The following is an 11,792-nucleotide window of genomic DNA, read 5'->3' on the forward strand; positions in this document are numbered from 1 at the left end:
GAAACGGTCGCGCAGTTTGAAATTAACGCTGTCGGGTGGAGCTTAATCCGCAGCTCTAAAATCCGGCCCCCACGACCCGAGAAGCACTCCCTGAAGCTACACCTTTGCTAATCCCACCAACCCTGCTCCCGCCTTAAAAAAAAATCTTCGTAGTTTTTCCCTTTTGCCACCCCAGCACAGAGGACTGACTGGCCCCTTCCGGAAATACCCGCAGCGACTTTTAGTCAAATTACACTTCGCGATGCACCCATTGAACCTTGACCAACGGCCTTGAGGCGAACCCTTCAGGCTCGGGAGACCTATTCAGAGGATGGTCCAAAAGGGAGCCCTTTTCTTAGCACCCAATTCCTGCTTCCACCCCCTCCCCCACGGCCCTAGGGCGAGGAAGTGGGCGGAGCTCGGTTTTGGCGCCAGCCGCTGCTCCGCTTTGCTGAGAAACCTCCGCCAGGAGGACTCGGGTCACTGTTCCCGCCCTTCTCTCCCCGCGATCCTCCCCTCCGGGGACACCAGGCGCCCCGCCCAGGAACGACCAGTGCAGCGGCTTCCACCCCCAATCCCTCCGTGGCCCCTCCCACCGCCGCGCGCCCGCCCCGCCCCTCACGGCCGCCCGGCGTGGGTGGCGTCACCCCTCCTCCCCGTGGCCCGCGCTGCGCCCCAGCCCCCTCCCCTCGGATGTGACTCGAGCTGGAGGCGCGCAGGCCGGAGACGCTGCAGGACCCGCGACCCGGAGCATCCGAGGTGGTGAAGTCGGTGGCTTGCTTTCTCTCTCTCTGTCGCGCTCCGGTGCTGGTGCTTAAGATGCTGCTTGCGCCCCGGGGACCCCCCGGTTCCCCGTTCCCTGCCGAATTGCGCATGGGAGCTGCAGGGAGGACTGTAAGGCCGAGGGAGCGGAGGCCCCGTGGCCAGCCTGGCGCCGCGCCACGCCGCCCCAGCAGTTAACTGGGAGGACAGCCCTGTCCTCGGGAGGGCGGAGGGTCGTGGTGACAGCTGCCTAATTCTAGACAAAGCGAGGCACTCCCTTCCCCTCCCCCCAACCCTGTCCCCGCTGCACCGCTCGGCGGGCCGGGCTTTCAGAGAGGGCGGTGCGTTGGCCCGGCCCGCGCGGCCTCTGCTGCCCTAGGGCTGCGGCGCGCTCCGCTACGTGGCCACCGCTGCCGGGGGCGGGAGTCGGGGGGGAGGCGCGGACCCGCGGCGCAGTGCCCTTGAGCCCCACCGCAGCCTTTGTTTCCCCCGGCGGCGGCGGCGGCGCTGACCACGAGGCCGCGCTCGAGTGGGGGCGGCGCTGGGCCTGGGGAGCCGCTGGGAGGGGCCGGGCCTGGGGCAGCGGGTGGAAGGAAGGGCTTTGGAAATCATCGCGGGGGGAGGCTGGCACCAGACTAGACGCCAAACTCCGGGTGATCTAGTGGCTTGGCTGAAAAACAAAAGGTTTACCCTTTTAAACATTGAGTATTAAATTTATTATGAGATTTAGACTGCGAAAATGCTTGTCTTGTTTTGCCTACGTAAGGTTGTCCTAGGTACCAGTGCCCCTACTAGGTTTTTCTGGACTAACTTGGGTAGAACACTGATATTCTCAGACACAAAACACTAATGACTTGGGCAGGCCCTCAGACCTGCTGCTCTATATTTGTATCCACTTCAGATGGGCGATAACTAACCAGGGGTTGAAATTCAAATAAAACTTGCCGTTAGCTACATTTTTGTGTCATGAAAACTTTCTGTCTTGCATTTTTCTAGCAATAGCCCTTCAAGTCTACAATTAAAAATGGCCTCCAATAAAACTACTTTGGTAAGTTAATGAAAATCTAAAGTGTGTAAGGATCTAACTCAAGGGTTGTCACTTTCCTCCCCCTGCCCCCGAAATTATAACTTTGTAGCTCCCCCAAGTTCCCCAGTGATATTTTGGGTGAGGGGATTAGGGACAAAAAAACGGAAATAATTAACATTGAGATATTTACTGACTTGGCTTAATACTGTCTTAATGCATTTAAAGAAACCTAACTTTTTTTTTTTTTTTCTCCCGGTGGGGTTAAACTCAGGGCTTTGGCGCTTACAAAGCAGGTGCTCACACCTCAAGTCCAAGAAACCTGATCTTGAAGACAGCACAATATGACTTTTGCTGAGTATTTCTATGTTGAAATTAAAATACACATTTATGTAATGTGAAACAATGTTACCGAAAAGCTGTAAAGCTTTATTGATGGGTATAATTTTCCTTAAACCTGCATTAAAATTCTACAGATTAGTATTAATGGCAGGTTTTAAAAACCAGGTACCCTGTGCACCTAGAGAGGATTAGAGTCTGAAGATTACCACCCTGAACATTCCTCATCTAAAGTGGATCGGAAGTCATTAAATCTTTCAGCTATCTTTGGTCACTTTGTCCTGTTTTTAATTTAAGTTATTGCTTGGTGTAGCTTTATGAACAAAAAAATTAAATATGTTTAGGAAGGAGAGAGGACTAGCTCTTCTGAGCAGTTTATTTCTCCAGTAATTTCTTAAACCCAAAGTTTGTGTTACTAGGTATCATAACAAGCTACACAAATGTAAGTTATGTTTTTAAAAAAAAGAATATTTACAAAAAATCAAATTTCAAAGTTATGCTTCCCACCATATTTAATTTTAACACATTGCATTAATAATCATAAACGTAAAGATGAGTGCTAACACCTGACTAAAGCAAAACTTTGGGTTTTGATCTGTATGTTTCACCTTGGGTTTCACACTGAAAAAGGCAAGTTGGGCTGGTGGAGTGATTCAAGCAGTAGACACTTGCCTAGCTTGCTGGAGGCCGTGCGTTATTCAATAAAAGAAAAAAAGCAAGTTGGTGGTTTTGATTTGTGCCATCATTAGATTGTGCAAACACTACAGAGCAGATTGAGGTATGTAATGTAAAGGCTGTTTGGGGAAGTGCTGGCACATTTTTATATAGGTCAAAGCCATCAGTGATAAGAGAATGAAGCATCTTCTGTACCTCTTCAGGATTAAGCTGACCTTCAAATTCCATAGTCAGCAAACCAAACCAAAGATAATTGAGTTAACTTCATTGTTTGTATTCTTCAAGAATTGGATACAAAAGGAATGCACTAACCATGACATAAGGCTTTGAGAATGCACTTAGATACAGAAAGCAAACATATTGAAGCTTATTAAAATGAAGCTGCTTTTGCGTACAATTTAGTAGTCTTCTGTATCTATATTGGTTTTGAAGTATTTTCTTGTTTTGTAAAGGTCACAGATTGATCTCTTCAAAAGGTTTAAATTTAACTTTTCATTTTTAAGTTCATTAGTACTGCAATTTAAATGAAAACTGAGTATCTTAAAAACTGCAGGATATTTTGGCTTCAAAATCCACCCCATGCTTGGAGAAAGTGCTGGCTTAAAGCCAAGTATGTATCTTGAAAAAAAATGAGCACTTGAAAGTTATGAATTCCCTGTTAGTAAATAAGAATTTTTTTTAAAGTACTGTTTCAGGGCAACACTGGGGTTTGAACTTGGCCTTATGTTTGCTAGGCAGGCGTTCTTCCTGCTTGAGCCACTCTGCCAGCCTTATTTTTTTTAAAGGTGAACTTGGGGTTTGAACTCAGGACTTCTTGCTTACAAAACAGGCCACAATTATTCCAGTCCTTGATTTTCCCTTTTTTTTTTTTTTATCATTTTGTTGGGGCAGAGTTTTGACATCTTCGGTCTGTTAGCCTCTTCTCTTCATGGACAGTAGCTCTTTTGTTCTTCACTTAGGATCAGTATCTTATGAATGTCTGTCTACTCCAGTTGCTTTGCTTTTCCCACCTTGTACTGTACAGAGCCAGAAAATTATTTGGATCCAGTCATAAAATATTTTGACCAATGAAAATCATCATAAAGCCTGACTTGCAAATAGTATACAACAAAATCAGGGGTTTGCTGCACCTCTCTTTAATTGGGGGAAGGGGGGGAGGGCCTGATACGTTTACAGAGCTTTAAATGTCTTTTTGCAGTCTTGAGGCATTGCTGTCCTATCACTGTTTTCTGTTTGTATACTTCTCTTGTGGGGTAGCTATAGTGATTGGGCAGTTGAGATTTTTTTGTTGTAAATTTTTAATAGCACATTAAGATGAAATAATTACTAAGCACATTACATTGGGTGATTTTTTTTTTGTCTCTTTAGCGTATTTACCCAGTTTCACTCCCTCCTATGACAAATCTGTATGAGTTATTAGAAATAGCTGGATGCGCAAGAGAGAACAGAGGCTAAAATAAAAAAGAGCCACATATTCCTCTCTTTTAAAGTAAATTTGAGGGCTGGCGGAGTGGCTCAGGTGGTAAAGCCTAAGACCCTGAGTTCAAACCCCAGTACCACCCAAACAAAACAAAAAAAACCACTAAAGTAAATTTGATTGCTTACCAGTTTTGATTCTTTCCCTCCAGAAACCAAGAAAGAAATGAAAAATCAATCTTTTTCCCAGTCACATTAGAGAATTAAAGTCTCAGTGTGTTGGCCTCTTGAAGTAACAGCATTAAACTTAACATAGTCTCCACGGTTGGCCCTCCAATTGGTAATCAGAGTTGGGTTTCTTTGGGGCTTTTTTGTGCAATGAGTATTGAACTTAGGCCCTCAAGCTTGTTTTTACCAATTAAAACCATGCCCCCGGTCCTTTTGCTTAATGTCTGCCATATGTCCACTTACGCCTGTCACTGCTCTGTTCTCTAGCATTCTGTAGTGCTTTCCAGTTACCTGTTGCTGTGCTTTGTTTAAAATCAGTAAAAACTGGTAAAATTGATCCTGTAGGCTACTTAAGAGATAAGATTGAGGAAAGATAACTTTATTTCCCAGATACTTTATTTTATTTCAGTGAAGGGTATTGGGTCATAAATTTGAGCTAAATCAATGGAATAAAGCATTCCTTTTTTTTTAATCTGTTGACTTTTCAGAAAATGTCTTCCCAATGCTATAGAAGTAAAAAAATTCGCGTGTCCAATTTAACAATATGTCCTTTAAAATTCACTCAATTTAAAAAAAAAAATTCTTAATTTCTCTTGTTTTAGCAAAAAATGGGAAAGAAACAGAATGGAAAAAGTAAAAAAGTTGAAGAGGCAGAGCCTGAAGAATTTGTGGTGGAGAAAGTACTGGACCGGCGTGTAGTAAATGGGAAAGTGGAGTATTTCCTGAAGTGGAAGGGATTTACAGAGTAAGAGACCTCAGTGCTTTTTTTGTACCTTTAGTTGCACTTAATTAGCCTTATAATTTGTTTTTAAGCTATTTCTTTCATCAATTTTCCCGTAGGTCTTTAATGCCAGAGTATCTTGAAAGGCAAGTCTTAAAAGCTGGGCATGGTGGCTCACGGACCAAGTGTTTAGCATAGAGTTGAAACCAGGCAATTGGAGTGTAGTTTATTGCCCTGGAGAGTCAAATTTATAAAATTATAGACATAGAATGGAGTTTACTATGCATTCTAAATGTAGTTAGATATCTGGCCTACAGTTTTTTTCCAAACAGATGACACTAAGAACATTGAAACCAAAGTGTTCATAAATAATCTAGGTCCAACACTAAGTTTACAATATCCTAATCTCTGAGGAAGACAGCCTGAACTTCAGGGGTTTGTGGCACTGGGGTTTGAATTCAGGTCTTGGGCATGCTAGGCAAGCAGTCTACCACTTGAGCCATACTTCTAGCCCTGGATTGAACATTTGTTATGCTTCCTGATATTCCTTGTTTTGAATTGCTCTTGATTATGTTAGCTGCCCTATCACTAACTTAAACATGCAAGTAATACACTGTTAATATTTGTGTGTGTTGTGCTAATTTAGTCATGTTCATCTTTATACCACAAAAATGGGGAGTAAAGCTCCATGGTCAATGACAATTAAAAATGGATGAGTGACAGATGCCTGCGGCTTATGCCTGTAATCCTTGCTACTTGGGAGACTGAGATCAGGAGGATCACAGTCCAGACCTGCCTGAGAAAAACTTGAGACCCTATTTCCAAAATAACCAGAGCAAAGAGGTTGGAAGCATGGCTCAAGTAGTAGAATAACTGTCTAGCAAGTGAAGCCTGAGTTCAAACCTCAGTACCACCAAAAGAAAAAAAAGTTTCAGTAATTACTCAAGCATGGTGAAGATGGTGCATATGATTGTCACATGATTTTGAAATACTTGACCCACTATCCATATTTAAAACCACTTCCAATGCCCAGTGCCAGGTGTAGTGGCAGATACCTGTAACCCCAGCACTGGGAGCATTGAAAATTGAAGGCCAATCTGTGCTACATAGCCAGACCATGTCTCCTTATAGCAATTTGGAAATTGGAATTGAATAGAAGATACTAGATAGTGTAAAAAGGCTATGTACTGAAAATAATACTGGGTTGGAGACTTCAGTCCTTGTCAACCCAAAAACAGGTTTGCCAGTTTTCGGGTCTTAGGATATCAACTAAGTTTGAGCCATCCTCTCTGCAGATGTAGTACACAGCAGTAGATAATACATTAAACAAATGGGCATGGCTGTATTCTTGTAACCATTTGTGGGCCCTGAAGTTCAAATTTTATGTAATTTTCATTTCTAACTTTTTCCCAACCTTCTAAGAATATTTTTTAAAAGTTGTTTACAGACCAAAGAGAAGCCCTTGCTTTATATCACTTCTCAGTTTGAGCACCCATCAGATGTTGAAAACATTGACTCACATTTGAAAATGTCTTGAGCCTGGACATAATAATGTACATATAATAATGGGGGTTGGAATTAGGCTCAGTGGGTTGTATTTACTGCGTTTTTTGCTTTTGTTTTTGCCAAACAGGTGGTTGAACCAAGGGCCTTGTGCATGCTATGGGAATCTGGTTTTAAAAACACAAAAAGTTCTAAAATGGGTTGTCTGTGAGTCTGGGGAAAATGTAAGCTTCAATAATGATTCTATTGGAGTCCGGTGCAGTTAACTTTGAGGTAAAATAGCAGATTGCCTACTTAACAGCAGGAAAGGCAGGGACAGAAGTAGATCTAAACAGATCAGAAGAACATGGGGAGGAGGGAATGGTTACTCTCAGTAGCACAAGGAACCTTTTTTCACATAACTATAAATAGTTCCAGATAGTGATGGTGAACCATGTTTAATTAATCAACTGGTTTTTTTTTTAACCAAATACAGTGCTGACAATACTTGGGAGCCTGAAGAAAATTTAGATTGTCCAGAGTTAATTGAAGCATTTCTTAATTCTCAAAAAGCTGGTAAAGAAAAAGATGGAACAAAAAGAAAATCTTTATCTGACAGTGAATCTGATGATAGCAAGTCAAAGAAGAAAAGAGATGCTGTAAGTATAAAATATTGCCAACCAGACTGGCTTTTTATTAAAGGTGATGGCTTGATTTTTTTTAAGTACTTGTAAGATAGTTCCTAAAATTCAGGTACTTTTAAAATACCATTAAGCCTTTTAATAAATGCTTGATACACAGGACAAAAAAGATAAGCATGGGTTAGCCTACACTGTGTAAATGTGCAGTAAGTACTTGAAAATACTGTGCTAGTGCTATTTTTGGTCATGGATTTGGTATGTGATGAAGCCCATTGCCTATGATCTAAGTTTAGCAATTTTAAATACAAACAGTACTGGTACTGGATCATTAAAATGCTTTACCTTGTAGTAAGGGCAATCAAGAAAGTACCTCTTATTTGTACTTCACATGTGATCTGTATTACAAAACAATACTTTGACATATGTAATCTTTAGTAATAGTGGTAGCTATAATTTGGAGGCATGTATTGAGACATTTGATTCATTCATTGCACATGTACTTTGATTTGGTCTTTGCTGCACTAATGTCTCTGTGACTTTGAGCAAATCAGGTAACTTCTACTCTTGACTTTAAAACTGAGATTATACTTGGTCTACCATGGTCATTTGGGGGAAGGTCTTAGCATTGAAATATTTTCTAGGCTCAAGCTCCAAGCATCTAATGCAGATTAAATTGGTAAAAGATATGAATTTGCAGTTAAACTAGCTACTAAAAAACTACAGATGGCTCATTAAATCTTCATGGCAATGGTTATACAGGGTGTTCCCATTTTATAGATTGGTTACAAATTGGGTTCTGAAAATAAATTACATGCATAAAAGAAGCACAACTTTGATAGTAATACTTAGCCTGTGTTAAACCCTTCCCATGTGCCAGTGTGCTGAATAGCTTAATTTGCATTTCATATACTATGAAATATCTATGAGGTAGATACTGTAATTACTTAATAGATAATGAATCTGAACCACAGAGGTTAATTAGCTTGCCTAAAGCCACAGACCTTAAAGGGATAGAGCCATTCTAACCCAGGCAGTCTGACTCCAGAACCTGGTACATTGATGTAAAGCTCTGGTAGTTATAATTTATTGATATTATCAGTTCTCAAAAACTGAAAATTTTCCTCTAGAAAATTTTTGAGGATCTCAAAGAGCTTTTTATTTTTGTAGTTTATAGCTATGAATATTTATTGTATTGGAAATTTGAAATTCATTTTCCAAAATGCTTATATTCTGTCCAGAATAACAATTCAAATTCAGACATGGTAGTACATGCCTGTAATCCTGCACTTGGAAGGCTGAGGCAGAAAGATCTGTGGGTTCAAGGACAGCCTGGGTTACATACCAAGACATTGTCTCAAAGGACCAAAAAAGATAAAGCAATAACCATTAAAAAACCAGTTGCATATTAAGTGTAACTTTCCATGGGAAAAAAAAAATTAAGGGCTGGAAGAATGTACCTGCTTACCATGAGGCTTTTAAGTTCAAACTCTAGTACTGCCACAAAAAAAAAAGTTGAGAAGAGTGTCTTCTTACATTTTTGTATATCTACAATAGCTTAAAGAAGACAGATAGCTCTACTTACACATTTATTGTAGTTATATATTTTGGTGGAGGTACAATACTGAACACAGTCCAAAGTCAGGTACCTAAAAAGAAAACACCTTAGAAAACCTCTAAGGAAAGTCTTAGGGATTCCCAGTGTTCTCAGACCAGCGTTTGAGAACCTGAGTACTTTATAAGGTTTCAGTTTTTACTATTTTTATTTTGTTTATGCTCTTAAGATATGTAATTTATACTTAATTCCTAGAAGTGGTGTGTTTTTTTGGTTTTGAGGGAGGGCCTCACTTTATAGCCCAGACTGTCCTTTATCAAGTGTGGTGGTACAGACCTGTATTCCCAGTACTGGAGAGAGTGGGGCAGGGAGATCAAGAGCTTGAGGCCAGCCTGAACAGCACTACATAGTAAGACTGTATTAAAAACAAGAGCTGGGCTCCAGTTTTTAGCTATAGCTTAAATGGTCCTAGCTATAAGCAAAATGAACTGGAGGTGTGGCTCAAGCAGTTGAGTGCCTGCCTAGCAATAGCAAGCATGAAACCCTGAGTTCAAACCCTAGTCCCACCCCCACCTCCCAAAAAAAAACCTTATAAATATTATTATCAGAAATAATAGGGATTCGGTTTGTTTTTTTTTTTCGTAATTCCACACAAGTTTGCCCTTGGGGTCATTAGAAGAAATAAATTGTCTGTTTTCTCAACTTTGAATTCAGAATGTTTTTAGAACTTTTAATACATTCTACATCAAGTAATCAGACACTTGACTTATTTTTTCTGCATATAAAATTAGTGGAAATCACATGTTTTAGTACCAAATATGGACTCTTTGTCTAGTTTCTGTTTCATTCACTATTGGAAAGTTTTGATAGTTATATTTCACAAAGACATATTAGAACTTTATTCTTAGTTTGCTGTGTGGAACCATTTTTGTAAGTAATCACTTAATCTTCTAAACAGGCTGACAAACCAAGAGGCTTTGCTAGAGGTCTTGATCCTGAACGAATAATTGGTGCCACAGACAGCAGTGGAGAATTGATGTTTCTCATGAAATGGTAAGTGTGCCAGGTGATTGTTATATTTCAATTTTTAAAAATTGTGAAGCCATATCTAAGAAAGATTTTATAGTTTCCATCATAAGATAGTGAGTATCTGCTGAAAGTATGATTGTAGTTACTTCTGGTAGCAATGTTTTAAAGCTAGGGTCAGCAAACCTATGACCTGTTTTGGAAAATACAGCCACAGCTCTCATTTACTCTCCTGAAGCACTTATGTACCTTTTAATTAAATTATTTCTTAAATGAATGATCTCAGTTGGCATATGATTTAACAATTAACTGGATTTTTTTTTTTTTTTCACAACAGGAAAGATTCAGATGAAGCAGACTTGGTGCTGGCAAAAGAGGCAAATATGAAGTGTCCTCAAATTGTAATTGCATTTTATGAAGAGAGACTAACTTGGCATTCTTGTCCAGAAGATGAAGCTCAATAAATTGTCTGCGTTGTTTTTTATATATATTTATACATATATATAAAATCTGACTGAGTCTTGGTTTTTGAATTACTAGTGTGAAAAAGATAACCACATTCTAATAAAAATCAAGTTTGGTATGTTGGTTTTGAAAGTAGTATTGGGGGAGTTGTTGGTTTTTGTTTTTGTTTTTTGCATCAATAGCACTGGTTACTTTGAACAGATAAAACAAAAGCTTTCTGTATTTGCTTCCTTTATCAGAAAAGACTATTTGATACCATGGTATATTTCCTCTGCATTTGAGAATAGCTTTAATGTTAAGGAAATTTTACAGTCATTAATCAGAACTTATCTTTTAACTGGTATGTGAAAGGACCATTCTGGGCTTTTTGTTTGTGTTGGCGTATACATAAAATATTTACATGGTTTTAGGTGCTGGGGATTGAAGGCAGAGCCCTGAGTATGGTAGGCAAGTACTGTACCACTTGGCTTCAACCCCAGCCTTTTCTCTTTTTGTTTGGAGATAAGATAGTCTCAGTGGGCCTCAAACTTAAAATCTTCCTGCCTCTACTATCCAAGTGCTTGGATTACAGGCATATATCACCACATCTGGCTTGTTTTGGTTTTCTATAGACACATAAATACAATAGTTTGTTTGCAAAATTCCTTATTACCAGTACCAGAAACTTCCCCAGCCAGATGAGGAAACTAGACAAATCCTGGTTTATTTTAATTAGTTAAACAAGACCAAGTGCACATTTAAAGGTTCCTCTAGGGAGCCATTCCTTCACAGAAAGTTGAAATCTGTACTAAGGTTTAGGAATCATGAAATATCTCAGACTTGGCTCATGCAAATGTAATCTGCTGGTTAGAAATACTGGCAATTTAGGACCTGCTGGCATAAATTTGAAAATTTTATAAATTGACCTGCATGCTTTTTCTTTCCCCAGACTCATTCCTTACATGTAGGCTCAATCTTCGCAGTATTTGGGTTACTGGTTCTGCAGAAGCCAGGAAAACAACTTTGTAGTATCAGAATGTTATCCAACTGTATATTGTTTACTTTATTGTAAATAATGGTGAACAGTGGTCAATAAATAGTTTTATATTCCTTTATGTGATGAGACTTTTTCTTCACTTTCTGATTTCTTTTACAATGGTAGTGGGAACACAGTTTTACTGAGTTTTTCATGTTCTAGATTGGTTGACACCACTAAGGCAGTAGAGTCCATCTTCTAGAGCCTTTAACTTAGGGGTTTTAAACTTTCCACAGAAAAAGTGTCTAGTGGGGAGATAAATACTAGTTTTGTGTGGTTTCTAAGAGGAATTTGCCTCGTGAGAACACAATTTGATGTTTAGGGTCTGTTCTGTCAACAACTGCCTTTTAAAAAGCAAGTGTTCTGAAAATAATTTTCTGATAGAACTGATTTTGTTGATTTTGTTTTTTTGAGAAAGGGAGGGAAGTCATATCCCTGCTTCAAGAATCTCCTTATAGACTAAGTGC

The 11,792-nt window shown here is 39.8% G+C and overlaps 1 protein-coding gene across 3 annotated transcripts; it reads left to right on the forward strand.

Annotated features, from left to right (window-relative positions):
* Positions 1 to 588: 588 nt before the first annotated feature.
* On the forward strand, positions 589 to 11,404 carry Cbx3 (chromobox 3). 3 transcript variants are annotated; one of them, XM_020182436.2, is made up of 6 exons: positions 589 to 738; positions 1,738 to 1,789; positions 5,026 to 5,168; positions 7,123 to 7,285; positions 9,778 to 9,872; positions 10,183 to 11,404. In XM_020182436.2, exons 2-6 carry the CDS (start codon positions 1,766 to 1,768, stop codon positions 10,307 to 10,309), a joined length of 552 nt encoding a protein of 183 aa, XP_020038025.1. In that variant the 5' UTR covers positions 589 to 738; positions 1,738 to 1,765; the 3' UTR covers positions 10,310 to 11,404. The 3 variants fall into 3 exon arrangements, with proteins under 3 accessions (XP_020038025.1, XP_073921270.1, XP_073921271.1); XM_074065169.1 differs by having other exon boundaries at positions 610 to 746; XM_074065170.1 differs by lacking the exon at positions 589 to 738 and adding an exon at positions 850 to 873.
* The last annotated feature ends 388 nt before the right edge of the window (positions 11,405 to 11,792 follow it).

Source organism: Castor canadensis, chromosome 2, assembly GCF_047511655.1.
Source record: "Castor canadensis chromosome 2, mCasCan1.hap1v2, whole genome shotgun sequence".
NCBI classification, from domain to species: Eukaryota; Metazoa; Chordata; class Mammalia; order Rodentia; family Castoridae; genus Castor; species Castor canadensis.

Bases quoted from the DNA above. Each gene is read 5' to 3' on its own strand.
- Cbx3 (XM_020182436.2), top strand. From the start codon at position 1,766: ATGGCCTCCAATAAAACTACTTTG. The intron at 5,169-7,122 runs GTAAGAGACCTC...AACCAAATACAG, and splicing joins AAGTGGAAGGGATTTACAGA to TGCTGACAATACTTGGGAGC. The intron at 9,873-10,182 runs GTAAGTGTGCCA...TTTTCACAACAG, and splicing joins TTGATGTTTCTCATGAAATG to GAAAGATTCAGATGAAGCAG.